The following is a 19,316-nucleotide window of genomic DNA, read 5'->3' on the forward strand; positions in this document are numbered from 1 at the left end:
AGCTATGCCAGCAAATCTGAAGAATGACATAGTGGCCAAAAGATTGGAAGAGGCCAGTCTACATTCCATTTCCAAAAAAAGGTGAGTTACCGGTGTGTGCAAACTAGCATACAATATCATTAATTTCACACACTAACAAAATAATGCTATAACACAGATTAGAGCCCTGCATGAAAAAAGGGATGCCAGATGTTCAAGCAGGCTTTAGAAAATGCCGAGGAACACAAGGCGTTACTGTTGATGCATGCTGGATAATTGAGAATGCCAAAGAATACCAAAAGAAGTCATTCTTTTGTACTTCATTGAAGGCATTCAATTGTGTTGATCACATCAAGTTGTGGAATGTGCTCAGAAAAACGGGAATCCCAGAATATCTCATTGTCTCATGAGAAACTTATATACAGATCAGGAAGTCACAGTATGGACAAAACATGGTGAAAGAGACCAGCTCCAGGTTGGCAAGGAGTGTGACAAGGCTGTATCCTCTCTCCTTATTTATTCAGCCTATCTGCTGAATATATATTAATGGAAGCTGGATTGAAAGAAGATGAGTGTGGTTCTAAAATTGGAGGAAGAAACATCAATAATCTCTATTATGGTGATGACACTACCATCACATCTGAAAATTTAATTACATCTTCAAGCTCTAGTAATTAAAGTCAAGTAGCACAGTGAAAAAAATGGGACTAAAATTAAATATAAAGAAGACCAAACTAATGACAACAGGTACAAAACCAGCCTTAGAACTGACAATGAAGATATCAAAGTGATGGATAGCTTCTGCCTTTTAGGATCAACCATCAACAGTAAAGGAACCAGCAGTCAAGACATATGCCATAGACTAACACTTGGTAGAGCAGCCATGAAGGCCTTGGTAAAGATATTCGAATGCTGTGATGTCTCTGTGTTTACCAAGATCAGAACTGTGCATTCCATGGCATTCCCTGTGGCACACTATGGGAAAAAATTGGAGTTGGAAGAAACAGGATAGGAACAGTGTTGACATTTTTGAACTTTGATGTTGGAAAAGTTTCCTGAGAATACTGTGGACAGCCAAGAAAACAAACTGATGGATCCTCAAACAAATTGACCCCCAGTTCTCACTCAAGGCACAAATGACCAGGGTCAAATTATCCTAGTTCTGACATATTACGTGAAGATCTAGCTCTCTGGAGAAGTCTCTAATGCTGGGAAACATGGAAGGAAAGAAAAGGACAACCAGCAACAAGGTGGATGGAGTCAGTTACAGTGGTGATGAGTGCACCCTTGGGAGTCCTCAAAGAACAGGTTAGGGATAGATAGATATGGAGAAAATCTATGCAGTTCGTAAGAGTCAACAATGACTGAATGTCACATAATCAATAACGAAAGAGAGTTTAGTCCAAAGCTGAGTCAGACATGAATAAGTGCACACTAGAACAGTCCAAGGGCCCAGGTGTCATGGAGGTTACTCAGTCGTTTTTCAGTCAAAGAGCTGAGGTTCTGGAAGCACATAAATTTCACCTAAAGTAGACCATGAATCTGAAATTGGTGCAAATATTTCTAACAAAGTCTAGCAATTGGAAGTGAGGGGGACTCAAGCTGTTGACTTCCCTTTTTTAAGCAGCCAACCAGTGGGGGTCTGTTTGGCTCTCCAAATTTCTCCAAATGTCCTCAGGCTGGTGGCTGTTGTGTTCGAGGCCCTCGTCAGCTGACTTCTCTTGCACCTATTCTGGCTGATAAGTGATGGAGTCATTCCTAAGTAGCTGATTGTTCCCTGCATTCTGACACTGTGCTGAGAGAAGCTTACAGAAGCTCTCCTATTTCTCCAAGTCAGGGAGAATCATATACTGTTAAGATTTTTTCATGGGAAAGGATTCAGCTCGTTATCTCCACAGAAATGTTGTGTCTAGAGAGAGATCGTATGACTTGTGTGTTAGCACGTGTACTGATATTTACTGTTGGCGTGTGTATGCTAGTTACCAGTTGGGGGCACATAGTGGCAATATAATGGGAGGATCATATGCCCAGCCTCTTAGTACAGTTTCAGTATAGTGTTAGCCACCATGTAGTCATTTTTATGGGTTATGTAGTTGTAACTAATAACCAAGTAGTGTACCTCTTCTCTGAGAGTTTTTAGCTAGAGACTTTGTTAAGCTTATGTTGTTAATAAGTCTTGGATGCTAAAATACATGAGAAGATGTGTTTTTCCTATATTTTGTATGCTATTTGCATTTTATGGAATTTTGCATTTTTTATCAATAAATACCAGTTAGTATATATTTTCTGGCTGGATTTCTTTGGGGAACAAAGAAGTGGACATTGCATTTTGTAAATCTTTCATGTTGATGTGTATTTTTCCTGGGCACACACTTTCCTGGAAGTATTGCTCCATTCTGCACAACAGGAGTACTGCTGCATATCCATTCTGCTCAACATATACAGCCATAATGCATATTGTCCAGCTTTCAAAACTCAGGAAACAAGGATCACTTGGATTTCTGGAATGACCTTTATTGTTAGTGAAGTAAGGGAAGAACATCTTGAAAGCCTGCCAAAGCTATTTTATGGATCAACGTATCCCTAACATAATTTGGGCAGAGATACTCTGAGTTTTCTTTCTCACCCATCCCCTTTCCCTGTATGAAGGAATCTCTTCTATAACAGTCTGGCCTGCACCTCTATGTTCCTAGGATCTGGTAACCATTCTTTTGCATGCATACATCTTTGGTAGCTCCGTTACATATGGAATGTGTGCCAATACAGGCTGTCCATTATAAAATGCCTGTAGAATTTATGCCCTTAGCTGAAATTGTATGTTCAAAGATGTGTTTGCGGTGGTTCTTTTTTCTCTCCCACCTTCTACATCTTACTGAAATGACAATTAGAGATCTGGTACCTCTCGTATATCAAAGCTCCTATGTTGCATTTCAAAGAACGTGTCTGTAAAACCTTCACACTTTGAATGATAGCCACGTCTCCCTTTCTGTTACGTCCTTTTCAGCTGGAAACCAATTCTTTCTGCATTTGGGGTCCCCTGTTAGCATATACTGATGATCAGAGTGTCTTTGATCAACTTTTTGCATAAGACCTTGGGGCTCAAGAATAACAGTGACATCAAAATTGAACAAGTTGACAATGGCAGGGCGGTTGTCATCATCACTAAGTTCAATTACTTCAGGGAAGCTGAGAAGCAGTTCTCCAACACCATCTTCTTCTTCCTCCAACTTCTTTCCTTAGTTCCCAACTTCTTTCCTCGGTTCCCGCAACAACATAATACTAGACTTTCATATCTGGAGGAAGACTGGAACCTATAGTTTCCCAGTTTAAGCTGAGCACCACACACATTACACCAAAGTGTCTCTCAAGTTTTCAGGATTGGGACAGGGAATATTAGTGTGGATTTTCTATAGTTAAAAAAAAAAATGATTAGGGGAATATTGGGAGGGCTTTTAATGGTACTCCCATAACATAAGGCACTCATGTTACCCCTTAGTTTTTTCCTAGCAACATCTGAAAATGTACCAAAAGAGGAGAAACATTTGGCCCCACCCACACCAAGGATGCTTTCATTGTTATGGGTGATACAGAAGAGTGTTTTTCTTTCTTTTTGGCAGGAGTAGTATAATGCTTATGGGCTGTGGGATGCAAACACTTTTATTTTGATATGAATGCACATTATATCACTAAAAATTATTTTCACATCTTCTTCACTACTATTCTATTCTATTCTTTTTTAAAATAATTTTTATTAAAGATTATGGCATAAAGATAAAATTAATATTAAGTATAAAAAATAAAAAAGTAAAAATAAAAAAGTGCAAAAAAAAAACCTTAAGAAAGAAAAGAAAAAAGAAGTAATGTCCCCCTTCTTCCCAGCAAGTATAAACAACTTTAACAACTTATCACTATCTCTTCAAATACAACAAACAAATTCTTCATCCCCTCGTTCTCTATAGAGAAATCTTTAAGAACTCATCATCTATCCTAATCAGCAAAAGTCCATAAAGGGTTACCAGAAATAATGATCTATATATTATACACTTGATCCAATAAACCCACTTGAATTTCTTCCTTTTACATTTACATCTCAGTTTCTATCGTTAAACAAATCCCCCAAACCTCATCATTCAAATCTACTCAATTGAAAAATCCTATGAAAGTTACCATAGATAACAACAAAACTGTTTTAACCTTAGTCAGATTAACTTAAAATACAGCAAATGAACTCTTTCCTATAAAACACTTACCTATAAACAAATCCTTAAAACATCATTGTCCAGTCCTGGTCAGAAAAAATCCATTATAATTTTCCACAAATAGCAACCTATCTATTTTAACCTTGGTTAGATAAACCAACTTCATATTCCTTCCCCTTGCTGCCAACAATCTTAATCTTTAGTCCCTTAATTAATGTCCAAACTCTTGGTTTCTTTTCATTCTGTCTTTGCCTCTTCTCACAAAATCGCTGACAACATTAACAAATCCCATTTCTACATCCAATAGAGAAAGGTTATCCATGACACTCTTCTGCTCTGTCCTTTGTATATCCTTTTTTGTTACCAGGAAATCTGCTGGTTTTGTTTGTATATTCAAGATTTCATCTTTTTCCATCTCCTTCTTGAAGCTTTTCATTGCCTTCTTGGAGGACTTCCAGTAAGTACCATGCTGAGCTAGACATCCCTGCCGAACTGGGATGGCATTTATGGCAGACATCAGCAGCTGGATGCAGGATCATAGCTGGCAAAATCTCTCTGGAGGAAGGAGAGATCATGAGATTGTCCACGCCACTTCAGACAGCCGTTCCTCATAAGTAGACCACAGGAACCAAGGTTTTGCAGTCAGCTTATAAGTTGAGCAGCTGGAAGTCAAGGGATACCATCTAAGCTCACAGCCGTAATACAGCTTTTTATGGTTGACCAACTATTCATGCTTTTGCATCCAGTAGAAAAAATAACATGATAAGATGGGACTTTGAAGGATAGACAGGAGAGTGCACTTGAAGGAAATAAAGATTACAATTAAAGGGGAAGAATACTTAAACATGGCCTGATAAAGCAGAAGGGAGCAAAATCTTTTAACAAATGATGCATTGAGAATTTTTTGTCAAAAGTTAATTTTAAAGATCTCTTCTATTATTCATAGACTAAGTGATGTTATGGAACAGGAACAAGTTTCACTGGACAACACTGAAAATGATTCAGATATGGGCTCAGAATAATTACCTACCATTTCAAAGAAAAGATCCAGGGCAGCTCACTAGGTTCTGTAGTGAACTTGGAAGTTATCTGTATAGCTACTGCCTTGTATGTCACCTTGATGTGCCGCTGGAGAGAAGAATGGGATAAAAATAAGTTTCATTTCTTTATTAATTGCTCCTTCTTATTCAGATCAGGTCTCAGAATAATGATATACAATTTGGGGGAAAAAATGCAGCCCAATAATCCTGCTGCTGAAGCCAGAATGGAAAATATCTCTACTGCCACCATATATTTCCCTTTGGTGCTCAGATAGGTGGGAACAAATGATATCCAGACACTACAGAAGACCAACATACTGAAGGTGATAAATTTGGCTTCGTTGAAGCTGTCAGGTAACTTCCTGGCTAGGAAGGCCACCGTGAAGCTCATAGTGGTCAAGAACCCCATAAAGCCAAGGACGCTGTAAAACATTGTAGTTGAACCTTCATTACATTCCAGAACAATTTCTTCATCCACTGAATGCATGTCAGAACCTGGGAATGGGGGAGAAAGTGCCAGCCACACTACACAAATAGTGAATTGAGCCATTAAGCAAGATAGGACAATTGTGTTGGCCAGCCTTTTCCCCACCCACTTCCTCATTTTTGAGCCGGGCTTGGTGGCCATGAAAGCTAGAACAACTATGATTGTTTTACCAAGAATACTCGAAAGGGCGACTGAGAAGATGATGCCAAAAGCCATTTGTCGCAAGAGGCATTTCACTTGGTCAGGTTGCCCAATGAAGAGCAAAGTGCAAAGGAAGGAGAGGAGGAGAGCAATGAGAAGAATGTAGGTGAGGTTCCTGTTGTTGGCTTTGACAATAGGAGTGTCCTGGTGTTTAATGAAGATCCCCAGCACCACAGCTGAGGTGACAGAAAAGGAGACTGCGATCATTATCAAGGAAATGCCCAAAGGCTCTTGGAAAGACAGGTAAGTTATACTTTTTGGAAGGCAACTCTCCTGATCCTTGTTTGGATATTGATCCTCTGGACATGGGAAACAGTCATCTAGGTCTACGGTGGGGAAAAAAAAAACCTTGTTCATGGAATCACTATGGATTTTCAACATGAAGAATTAATCACAGATTACATTCACTAAGGAATATGACTTACATAGGAGTTCATATAATTTTTTCTTAAAATAATTTATAATGCAATGTATAATGTGTTGCAGTGTTCCGTTTCAATATGCCCTGAGTTATACAGCTATCTCTAAAACTAAATATGATCTTTCTACTCTCTATTATAGCCCACATCAAGGGAAACTGGGTAGAATAGGAAGCAAAAACAGTAGAAACAAAAGGAAAAATGTGGCATGGATAGAATTATTAGAGTCAAGCTTAATGCAATGTTACCTTTGCTTCCAAAATGAAGATAGAAAGGAAGCATTGTGGATTGTCTACCAATAAGCATTGGTTTCCTCCAAACCTCTTTCTAATTCTTCAAGAAAACATTAGAAGAGACAATCCAAATCTTAGAAATGTATTGATCCTTAATGAAGATTAAGCTATTTAGAATGAACTGATTCATCTTATCATCAAATATCTCACTGAACTATTAAGATGTAGTTCCGGTTTTTCAGTGCTTAATTATGCAACTTGAGGTAAAGCTCCAAATGTTCAGTCCCCTTAATATTGATTAAAAATTTAGACCCCATTTATATTTATTAAATCATTGATATATATAATATAGATTCCTTCACTTACCCAGTTGGTCAGCTATCTTCCCTTCTGGACACAGTCTGCAGTGATAGCAGCAAGATAATTTCCCTTCCACTTTTATCTTGCTACGGCCCAAAGGACATTTCTCATTACAGATGGAAAGAGGTAATGCCTGTTAATAAATAAAATCAGAATTCTTTCACATGAAGAATTTATGTTTTGGGAATGTTCCTTACATCAGTTATAGATATCCAAACTCTTCATATTCTAATCCAAACCTTAGTGTTCCATTTTCAAGGTTTCTTTTGTTTTAAATTCACCACTGAATCATTTAACTTCATGTTTCTCAAGCCTCAGCAACATGAAGAGGTGTGGACTTCAGCTCCCAAATGCAACATGCTACCTGGGGAATTCTGGGAGTTGAAGTCCACACCTCTTCAAGTTGCTGAGGTTGAGAAACACTGCCTTAACATTTTTTTATCTCACACCTATTACACTAAAAGTGTGATTGTGCCAAACATAGTATTCTAAAGACCTGTTCCGAAGCTGGTGTGGGAAAGCTAGTAATTCTGGAGCCCTTGAGACACACTTTCCTTAAGATTCCTTCCCCCCCCCCCCCAGGGTGTGGGTGTGGGGGTTCATATTCTTACCAAGAGCTCTTGCTGTGCTTGGTGCAATGTGGTGACGTCATATAGAATAAAGATACAAAACAAATTCTAATTAATGATAGTTAGAAAAACACACTACTGTGAAATCAACAGAATAAATGACAGAAGAATCTTATCTTTATTGTCTTTTCTAATAAAATGTATGAAATGATGCTACTGAAGTTGTATATCTTTACTTTTCCATTGATTCCCAATGCCATGTTTTATTTTAACTTTATGGACTTTTCATGGCAGCAATCAGAAATCCTAAATGAGCTATTTTCAATCAGGCTGCTAATAGCAGGGTAACTTAAGTTTTCTGAGCTTTAGTTGGTTTCTTTGAAGCTTGGAGCAGATTGAGAAGAAATGGCTTTGGTCTTCTCTTAAACGATTTGCAGATAATAGCGATCATTGCCTCACTCACCTGTTTCCACAAGATGCTTCCTTTAGGGACAGGCACCAAAGATTAAAAAGAGGTTCTTTTTGTCCACAGACTCAACAATTTTGGGGATATGATTCTGTGAAATTATTAAGCTGAAGTGGGGTATAATGCCATTTATAAATCAAATTCAGAGTTCTCTCTTAGAAATGTGGAATCAGGTCAGAAAGCAGTTTTCTGTGTCATATTCCTTCCCCCATTGATTGGCACATGTTTTATTTTTAAACATATCTTCCTCCCACACCCTTTTTTATTGACTTTGATGGATAGCATGCAATCATACTCCTCTACTTGGATTAGCATAACCAGTTAGCTAATCAGAGAGATAGATAGAATCTCCAGCAGATACTCTTTGATCATGTTATATATTCCACGAACAAAGAGTTTCTGCTCCCTATTTCATTTCTTCCTGGGGAGGCAATTTCAAATTTAGCTCTAAGGAGATGAAATCATGAACCATGGGTATGCCATTTTAAAAACAGTTTCTTTCTCTTTAAGTAAATGCTTTGTTTCTGCTAAGCTATATACATTTCTAGAGTGTCATTATTTTACTCAAGCAGTTAGAAACACATCTTGCATACTAAGAACTAAAGAAATATTGTGGGTATAGAAACCTTAACCCACCTGTTTTAATTCAGTAGTTTACATTCATTTCACACACACACCCAAAAAAAAGGGGGGGGGGGAAGAGTCTGAGGCTGCTGAACAACTTAATCCACATGTTGTTGTTTTTTTAAATCATGTATTGACATGGGTCAATGGATGAATGATTTCATAAACATTGAAAAATGAGACACACCTGGTTAAATATGTGGGGCCAAGCAGCATCCTTGTCCGAAATGGTTAGAAGGTTGTTTGCGGGCGCCATGGGATCAATTTTTCCAACTTGGACTCTCAGAAAGGTCTGGTTTGGGAACGTGATCCAACTGAAAATGTCAAATCCAGTTCCTATTTCCCCATTGGGGCCAAAAGAAACCTCATCCCCAGCGCTGTTGTTGAAGGAGACCTGCTGCACAAAATGGTGGAGCTGAATGAAGAAACAAAGAAATAGAAATATTAATTGGATTCCTTGAATTATAAGGACAAATTTCAGTTCTTTCAGTTTGACCTATGCTCAATGGAAAGTAAACTTTTGCATCAATCTACACTGTTTAACATCGGAAAAGAAGTGTGTTCCAAGATGCATTTTCTACTCTGTTGCCTGTTTTTCAGTTGAAAAACTGTCAGATGAGAATTCCAACAGAAAATTGAAAAAGGGAGAAATCTGGCAGATCACTGTGCTTTGATCAACTGAGCATTTCAGGAATTGTGAATTCAATTTGCTGGTATAAAATGTAGATAAGATAAAATTCTCCATCATAGAAAATGTTAGGCCAAAATGCCCTTTCCTTCCATCTAAGGGGTCACTTTTTTTAAACAACAAAAAAGGAAAGATAATATTAAACAAATTGAAATGGAAATTTCCTTCATGTAATTGATTAACAGATTTGCTATCGACTCGAACTAAAACAATTCATATTTTCACAAGATTTGTTGTCATTTTTCTTTTTATTCCCTTTGAGTCTTAGTCTCTCTGAAATTAAGTTTGTAAGGAATATTAACACTACTGAGTAACAAAGCAGCTTTTGAGGTTTACATTTGAAATCCTCAGATATAATGGATTGAATAAGTTCTGGTATAGGTCATTTCATACATGAAAATAGTTTCCAAGGTTCATATCTTATATATTTTTAACCGTATAATTTAAAGAAATTCCGAATTCTATCTGGTACTGCACAAATCACTTGAACATTAAATTAAATTTTGAAAAATAAAGTATTTTTTCTTTTCTTTTTTTCATATGACAGTACCAAGTACTTCCAAATAGCATTCAAAACTATCCATTAAATATCCTTCCAAATAAGTACAAAAACAAAACAAAACAAAACAATCTCCTTCTCTGGTATTGTGGACATGACATGATGACCTTGACACATTTTGCATTAGCCAACATTACCTGCCATGGAGATTGAAGGAACAGCTTCCATCTTCTTCCATCAATTATTCGACCCCCTTTGGGTTTGGAGGAGCACATGGCCCTCAGAGCATGTGCCACAACATAGACCGCATTGTAGATGCTGTAACTCAGACCTCTCATGGTGGTCTCAAACACAGAATTAGGAAGAGTCTCCAGCTTCTCTTCTCCAGTGCATGTTCTTTCAGCATTCCCATCCATCATCTCACTGGAGAATGAGCATACAAATGCATCTTTCCAGAAATCCCTAATAAAGCCATCTTCTTTTTCAAAGTTTGGGTTTCTCTTCCGCAAAAATTTTTGAAATCCTGTCAGCTCCTTGGAGTGAATTGCAAAGGAAATAGCACCATGGAGAAAATCAATGGGCAGCTGTCTTTGCATAAGGATGGAGGTGAATTCCATCTGGGCTGTCATGATCCAAACTTTGGCTTTTCTCTCCTTAGGAATATCATCAGAATCTAAAACATAGATCATTACTCTCAAAGCCACCATTCCTGTATTTTCAGCATTCAAGATCACTGCAATGACTGTACTCCCCATGATCACTTTGTATACCTTATCTGCCTTTTCCATCAGTTCAGCTGCTTCACTTCCATACATCATTTTGGCCATACATTCTATAAAATCAAAGCAGATTCCTCTCTCTGAAAACATGGAAAGATGGTTTTGAATGAACCTTTCTCTATCTTCCTCATATAGAGAAATCAGCCCAACCCAGGTCCATCCAAAATGTAATAGTAAGTGTAGTATTCCATTCAGCTGGTGGATCTCATCTGGGAACATCCATTTGACAAACAGTGCTCCTGTTTCATATTTCATGAAAGGAGTTGATCCATATGTGATCTAAATGATGGGAAGAAAGAAGAACAAAGGCAAAAAAGAACTTTCTTTTAAAAAAATGTGCAATGAATGTCTGTTTATTTAACCCAATCTCTGGATCTGAGTGGGATATCAAAAGAGGGTTCCTTAAAACTACAGTTTTACAACTTGACATCTGGAAGTTAAGTACTGCTCATGAATTTAAAAGGGACAGCCCTTTGGTGATATTCTTTATATCTCTAGAATTTCTCATCTTGCCTCAAAAGTTTCATGCTTCTGGGATCTTTCTAAAAAGAGTTTTCATGGAGATCTGGTGCCTGAATTTAATAAACAGCAAATGAACTTCACATCTTGCTCTGTTTTTGTTTCTCACCTGGGGAAATTTGTAGTTGCACAGAATGGTTGCCATGTTGAGGCAGGTCTGAGAACGGGGTCCTCCAATGACAGCTATTGTATTGGTCTGGTCATTACACTTGTAGTTGGGGATAAATTTGTCTTTTGTAGATAGAAATTCCAGGGCTAAAAGATAAGTTGAACTTTCCTCCTGATAGTCGGTAGCGATGTGGAAACCGAGGCTAACATTGGGTAAAATCTCAGAATGTTCATTGATCTCCTTTACAGCAAATGCCAGAGCCAAAGTGTGTTGGTAATTATGGGTGACAAACCTTCAGTGAGAGTTACAAAGTAAGTCAATATCTCCTTGCTTTAGAATCACACAGTTGCTATTTTTGTTATGTATATTCACACATACCCTCAGCTCTGGACACCTGAAATTTGGCCTTTAAAAAAGAGCCCTACATTCTATGGACTGGGTACAACTGATGTGGTGGTGGGGGTAGGAAACACTGAGCTAAGATAGCATTTGATTTCAGTTCTATATGTATTTTGTGTGTCTTTTTCTAAGGGTGGGAAGGCAGTTCCATTTTCCCACCTGAGACTTGTAAGAGAATGAAATAGTTTCTCAAAGGCAATTGAGGGTTTCCTGCTTCATTTGTGGATGAGATGAAAGGAAGAAAATCTCAGGAACAACCAGAGGGCATCTGCAAAGCCTAGATTAGTCAAGCTTTTTACTTTCAATGGAGGACTTTCTTGCAGGAAGGAAGTTTCCTGGGGAAAAACGTAATTCATATAGATTATGGTTCAAATCCATAGTAATTTCCTTAACTCACACTTCAGTGTTAGGGGAAGCTCAGTTTCTGTTAGCTTCAGAGTTAAAAGTGGCTAAATATGGCCATTGGAACTAGTCATACCAACCAACTAGCAACCGGTACATCTGAGCAGAAAACTGACAGAAAGAAAATACAGTGTTTAGGTGGCAATGCAGGGGGGAGGAGGAGGAGGAGGAGGATACTTACATGTATTGATCAAGCACTTCATGAGAAGGAACGCTTTGAAAAGTGATCTTGTTTGAAAGAAAGAAGACCTGATAAATAATAGCAGCAATGATTAAGTCTCCAGGCTGATAATACTTGTGAACAATTGGAAGAGGACCACTGAAGTTGCAATTGCGAATGGGAGAAATGAACACCATGTTTGGAAAAAAGAGTAAAACCAGTGTTCTAAATATTACCAACTGACTATAATATATGATCATTTTAGAATGAAATGGTACCTCCTGTGTTACCATGCAACTGAGTTATTGGGTTGGTGCCTCATGAACATTATCTGAAGTGAAGACAATGAAGTATCACAGATCAAGCACAAATCGTCCTCCTCCTTCTTCTTTTTCCTACATGCAGTTCTGTATTTCTGAGCAGATATTAATGTACTGTAATATCTTACTCTGGGGTCATAGTTTTGTCAGTGTCTGCTGGAATTCCCTTGAGACATGGAGAAGAAGGGACAATGACTATACTTAATTAGTAATTAGTACTATTGCTTCCAATAGCACTTTGAAAAATATCCGAAGGAAACATGATTATCATATCTCAGTAGACACTGCTGCACTGCTATGAACCTTTGGAACTAAGACATGAAGTAGGAACTGGGGGAAGCCACAGAAGAAAAAAACAAAACATAGTTAGAGAAAAATAAAAGAATAAAAATGCATCTGTTGGGGTCATTTTGCCCAACCCTTTCATTAATACAGGAGTTACCTTGAAAAGTAGGACTACAACAATAACTTAAGCTCTAGAAGGACATCAACCTTGAAGTATAGTAAGATAGAGTGAAGAGGAAATGGGGCTCAGGAATGGGGGTTGAGCCTGTTGTGGTGGATTTATGCTCCCCAAAAAAGCAGGTGAGCATTTTCAGAGTGCCTCTTGATATTCTGCTATTTCTTGTTCTCCAAATCCTTCAGCAAATCAGGAGAATAATTGTGGTACCACACCTGGCATGCCAGCTTATGAGCACTCCAGTGGCAGACTGAATAGGCCATGTTTGTGACTTCCCTAGCTTTCCCTCACTCGTCAGCTTAGCTTAATTCTTGACACTCTGAAAGATACAGTGATGCTTAAAAGTTTGTGAACTCATTTGAATTTTCAATATTTCTGCATAAATATGACCTAAAACATTATGTGGACTTCACACAAGTCCTAAAACTAGGTAAAGAAACCCAATGAAACAAATGAATGGAAAACATTACACTTGTCCCTTTATTTATTGAGGAAAAGGATCCAAAGTTATCTATTTGTGTGTGGCAAAAGTATGTGAACCTTTGCTTTCAGTAACTGGTGTGCGCCCCTTGGGCAGCAATAACTCGGTGGTTGGAGCATAAAATGGAATGATTGTCATATTAAAGGGTTGCCTATTAATCTAATTGATATGATTTGGTCCTTGATTTTCATTTAGTGCTCAGGTAAGTTGGAGTAAAAGATATCCAAACACTGCAAAACAGCAGCATGCTGAAGGTGATGAACTTGGCTTCATTAAAAGTGTCTGGTAGATTTCTGCTTAGGGAAGCCACAGTGAAGCCAACAATGGCCAGGAAGCCCATCAGTCCCAAGACACAATGGAACACTGGAGGGGAAACGTCATTGCATTCTAGTACAAAGTCTTCCTTTATGGATGCACATCGAAATCTGGAAAAGGGGGATAAGCTGCCACCCATATGGTACAGACAGTTATTTGAACAAAGAAGCATTAAACAATAATGGAAAGGCTCATCCTCCCCCCCCCTCCCAATTTCATCATTCTAGATACTGGCTTGGTAGCCAGGAAAGCAAGCACCACAATGATTGTTTTGGCCAATATGCAAGAAACTGCCATGGAGAAGATGATGCCAAGAGCAATTTGTTGAAAGGGACATGCCCGCTTGTCTGGTTGAAAACCAGAAAAGGACATAGAAAGGAGAGCAAGAGTGCTATTAGAAGGGTATAAGTAAGGTTACGGTTGTTGGCTTTGATAATAGAAGTGTCTTTATACTTAAAGAAAATTCCAAGAATCAATGATGTTAAAAAAGTAAAGACAAATGCCACAGTGGCCAAACTGATTCCCAAGGGCTTCTTATAAGACAAAAAGCTTATAACCTTTGGAATGCAGCCATCATTTTTATTGCTTGGATAGTGATCTTCTGGGCAATTAAAACATTCATCCATGTCTGGAAGGGGGAAGGGGAAGAAACAAGGTATTTATATTTTCAGTACAGGATTCAACAATTAAGCTCAAATCAATGTACTTTCAAATACATTTATATTTATATATATCTACTGATGCCCCCAGTTCTCTCCATTTGAGGAATGTCCTTTTGTCTAAGGAACCCAGTGTTTTCTCTCAAGGAAGAAAGTTACTCATTCCAGTGCTGCATTGGATGAAAAATCATAATCAACAATGGTTTAAGAACAAATCAGATATAGCATCTTTTAGTATGCTGAAGTTTCCCACATCTCTCTTGAAGTATTGTGCTACATATACTGATATAATTGTTCCTCTCACCAAAACACATAGTCTTATTTGTCCATTAATGACTTTTACATCAATTAATTATAAAAAAGGTTAGACAAATCAATACTTTGAGCTGCAGCAATACATCCAATAAAGCCAGCCTGCCTGCTTGCCTGCCTGCCTGCCTGCCTTCCTTCCTTCCTTCCTTCCTTCCTTCCTTCCTTCCTTCCTTCCTTCCTTCCTTCCTTCCTTCCTTCCTTCCTTCCTTCCTCCCTCCCTCCCTCCCTCCCTCCCTCCCTCCCTCCCTTCCTTCCTTCCTTCCTTCCTTCCTTCCTTCCTTCCTTCCTTCCTTCCTTCCTTCCTCCCTTCCTCTTTTGCCATTTCTTTTTCCCTCTCACCATTTTATATTGATACATTGCATTTATGCTCTGCCAATGAGTGAAATGAGATTCATCTTGATATCTTGGTCCTGGCCACCTCACCATAATATGGTGATTTACACAAGAGCAAACAAACACACATTTCACTAGTTTAGCCACAGCCAAAGAAGGATATTTTATTAGCATTTTGGTTTGAAATCTTCCCTTTTGCACATGGAAGTCATTCATAACAACAAAATGACTTCTCTTTAATTTTGGTCTTTCTATAACCTGGAGGGCATTTGCTGTTGCACAGGGAAAGAGGATGTGTCTGTTGGTAAATGAGACCAGGCACTGTATTAGGATTAATTGCATTTCACTTGCTGTTTTATTGTGATATAAAATGCTGCTTATCAGTAAATATGATATTTTAGTGAATTATTAGTGTATTCTCTGTTTAATGAAGCATTCAGAAATTAATATCCTTCTGACATGCTATCTATTTAGGATAATGATGCAATATCCTGTCCAAACAGATGACCATACATGGACAACCTTGGCTAATCAAGGAAACTACATTCATACACCCTTGTAGTTGCTAAGAATGGGGCATTCATATTTTCTGAAATATGACCTACCTGGTTAAACATGGTGGGCCAGAGTATGTCATCTGCAGAAATGATGAGAACATTTCTGGTTGAGCCATGGGATCTATCTTTCCATCTTTCTCTAATAAAGGACTGATTTGGGAATGTGACCCATTTAATAATATCAAATACAGAATTAATTTTCCACTTTGATCAAAGGAGACCTTTCCCCTTTCATTGTTAAATGAAACACTTCTCAAATAGCGGTGGAGTTAAATGCAAGCAAAAGTTATCATATAAGATTCTGCCGCCATTCAAAAGAGAGTGCAGAAAGAATTATACATCCATATATCTATATACTGTACCGTACACTGTGATACTATCAAACAGTATTATATGTAGTTATTTTATTTTATTGTTTTGTTGTTAACCGCCAGGAACCATTCTGAACTACAGAGCTAAACTGCAAGGTTGATCAATAAAATAAATTACAATAAAGATTGCCAGTACTGCACAGTTTCCAAATACACTGAAAAATCATATGAACATGAAACATAAATTGGTAGGAGAAGAAGAAAGATAGATGTAGATATAGGTGTTTTTGTTTCTGACAAAAGAGATGATTTGCAGAATAACATAAATGCTTATACCAGAGGCATTAAAGAGGCAGCCTCCTCACCCCCATTGTCAGGCTATTGGGTTTAGTACTCTGATAAGCAACCTGGGAACAGACCTCAGAATATTACTGCTTGACATTATCTAAGCCAACTTCTTCATTGCCAAGAGTTGACCTAGTTTAGGGTATTTGGCTTCCAGGCTATATCAGTTGAGAAACAATACATCTTTTTTTCAGTACTTTAGGATTTCAATCAGTGCCCTTAAAAATGTGGCTTTTCCTTCCATCATTGGATGTTTATCCCACTTGGGTATTCACAGATATAATATGAAATCTATTTCAAATAAGGTTGTCAATCTGCATATATCCTGCCATCAAATGCCTCTCCAGGCTGAATGTAAGTTGCCTTGTCTTATTTTTAACCTTGGCAGTAGAGAAAGGAGTTCATTTTTCTATCAGCTCCATTGAGAAAATGCCTGACATTTATGAACACAAATTAACACTTTCTGCTGAGGACAACTCACTTTACCCTCCCTCCAGTCCTCCCATTGGGGATACACAGGCCTGCTCAACCTCTTAGACACTCAGTGGATTAACTAAGAACTCACCATAATGGACTTCCTGGTTTTCTGGAGTATTGAGGAATAGAAGTTCAAAATGGATGACTCCTTTTTTTCCTGAATTTAATTTGGACATATAACCTAATTCTGTTGCAAAAAACACAGTCTCTGGAGACTCTGGATCTGCAAGGTTTCATTGGACATTCTCTAAAAGCAGCAACAGGATTTCCAGAGGAGACTTTGGTATGCTGATCTCAAACAACCTTGATTCCACAAATATCTGACTTGAACCTTGTGAGAACTTAATTTCAAAATTTATAATTAATTTGTCTGTCCAGACCTTCTCATTCTTAATGCTTATTCTCCCCCCCCCCCCCGCCCCATCTTGCATGATAATTTGCTTGATGAATGGTCTCTGGGATAAATTGGAAAAGTAACTATCTGAACTGAGTTGGGATATCCAAAGGATACCCTCACAGAAAAGTACATCATTCTAAAAGTACTAGCTCTAACTTGCAAGTCTGAAAGTACATCTTTCCCCCTTCACCTTTACAGTCCAAGAAACTAGGAAATGTCCCTTCTGAAAGGTTTGCCATGGCCCCATTCCTTCTGTGGACTCCGCTACTGCTTGCCTGACCATTGTTTAGTCTATGTCTCTCTCCTATCTCCCAAGGTCATTTCCACAAACCATTACAGGACCTGTCTGCACCCCAGTGTCCATATGAGATCCTCCACAGCAGTTCTCCCTGTCTCCTGGTCTCCCATTTAGAGATTCTTAAACGAAATAACCAGGCAAATAGTTGGAAAAGATCCAGTAGTGACCTATTACCACTGGGGATCTTGGAAGGAAATGGTAAGTGGTGGACCCCTGTCTTGGCCCCTATTTCTCTCTATTCAAATATGCATTCCAAATATTCGGGGTCTGGAACTGATCTATAACTGTTCCCATCCCTATGGCAACAGCACAGCTCCTTACACCACTGTCCAGTTAGGCTATTAAGAGTGTCTAAAGAATTAAAGCCCACTGCTTCTGTTGTATTTGAACATTGCTTCTCTTTTGTTTTGTTTTTACCTTGCTGGTCATTCACTATAATTAAATGTGGCTTGATTTGATGGATTAGGGTAGCATGCTGAGATTCAGTTGCATTGAATGGCATGATGTGTTTGGGCCCTTAATGACCCCTGCATATTTGAGTAGGGAGTCATGGGACCCCACATATCCATTTCTGTTGCTATGTTGCCAGCAGCTCCTATGCCGATTAACCACTTTGACAGATCCAGAATAGGATGAACCTGAGACAGCAACCAGACATCTTAAAGCCACGTGAGCAGCCAAATCCTGTGCAAATGAATCTTCTTTTCCAGTGAAATGGTTTAATCTGATCAGTAATCTTACATCCCCAAATATCTTCTTGTAATATAGCCTAATCTTTCCTGCTGGCCCATGATCAGGAGGGTATAGCAGCAAAATACCGTCCAGCCACCCTGTCTGCTGATCGTCATATGGGTGGAGACCTGTGTGGAGGCAAAGAATGATCCCTGGGTCTCTTTCTACTGCTTTGCAGAATCAGACATGGAAAGGCAAACAGGGAATTGAGTCATCAAGCCCAGATGCTGATTTTGTTTTTTCATTTTATAATCTTTCTTGGGGACTGTTTCCATTTATATGATCAAAGAAATAGTTTTTCAAATGTTCAACCAAACAGAAAGAACTGCAGAGGCAACATGATCAATGAGCTACCTACATTTGTAGGAAGATCACTGATGTGGTACGCCTGAGATTCAAAATGTGCCAAAATTGAAAATTGTCCAAAACTGGAAATAGCAAGGAGAAAAATAAATAAATAAATAAATAAATACATACATACATACATACATACATACATACATACATACATACATACATCTTTTTTCCTTGTGCATGGCTCTTTCAACAGGCTTTTTTTTTTTACTTATTGTTTCTTTTCTGGATTTACATTAATAAGGGCAATTATGCACCTGCTGTTTCTCATGAGTTTAGAAAATAAGACAGGAAAGATACCAGCTGAGCTGTCATAAACATCAACATGTTGACTTCTGAAAATGTTATACTAAACTCAGAATTACAAGTTAGTCAATATTCCCTCATCTAACCATAATTATGAAATAACCATAATTAATCCTATACAGTATCTTCCTGGCCTATGGACATTCCCTCGGGACAAGAGGATAATTCAACAGTTAACTATACTAATATCTCATGTTTTATTGATATGATCAATCATGTCATGTCTCCCTTTTAATGAGGGATGAGACAGGCAACACTGTACTAGTCTGGTTATTGATAGCTGATATTGTACAGTTTTGGCTTTTGATCAGCTGAGTGTTGCCATATGAATTATCAATAGTCAAATATCAGTGAGGGGACAGACTGGGATAAAGCAGGAAGAATCTCAGCTGAAGCCATGTTATTTCTGGCACTGATGACAGGCCTAGGAGTAGTGCCTTATGACCATAGTAAGATTCCCCTGGCTAAGTGTCCTGTTAGTGCACCTCTGGATATTCTTTACAAGTTTTATCAGCCTGGGGATTTCA

At 38.2% G+C, this 19,316-nt stretch overlaps 1 protein-coding gene across 1 annotated transcript; it reads right to left on the minus strand.

Moving 5' to 3' along the window:
• Positions 1 to 5,336: 5,336 nt before the first annotated feature.
• LOC103048646 (vomeronasal type-2 receptor 26-like) lies at positions 5,337 to 10,180 on the minus strand. The gene is made up of 4 exons (XM_088143999.1): positions 9,962 to 10,180; positions 8,765 to 8,992; positions 6,925 to 7,051; positions 5,337 to 6,232 (listed from the first exon to the last, which is right to left on the minus strand). Exons 1-4 carry the CDS (start codon positions 10,178 to 10,180, stop codon positions 5,337 to 5,339), a joined length of 1,470 nt encoding a protein of 489 aa, XP_088000125.1.
• Between the last annotated feature and the right edge of the window lie 9,136 nt (positions 10,181 to 19,316).

This window comes from Python bivittatus, unplaced genomic scaffold, assembly GCF_059951505.1.
Source record: "Python bivittatus isolate LINGU-HERP-01145 unplaced genomic scaffold, Pbiv_v1 ctg000430_np1212, whole genome shotgun sequence".
NCBI classification, from domain to species: Eukaryota; Metazoa; Chordata; class Lepidosauria; order Squamata; family Pythonidae; genus Python; species Python bivittatus.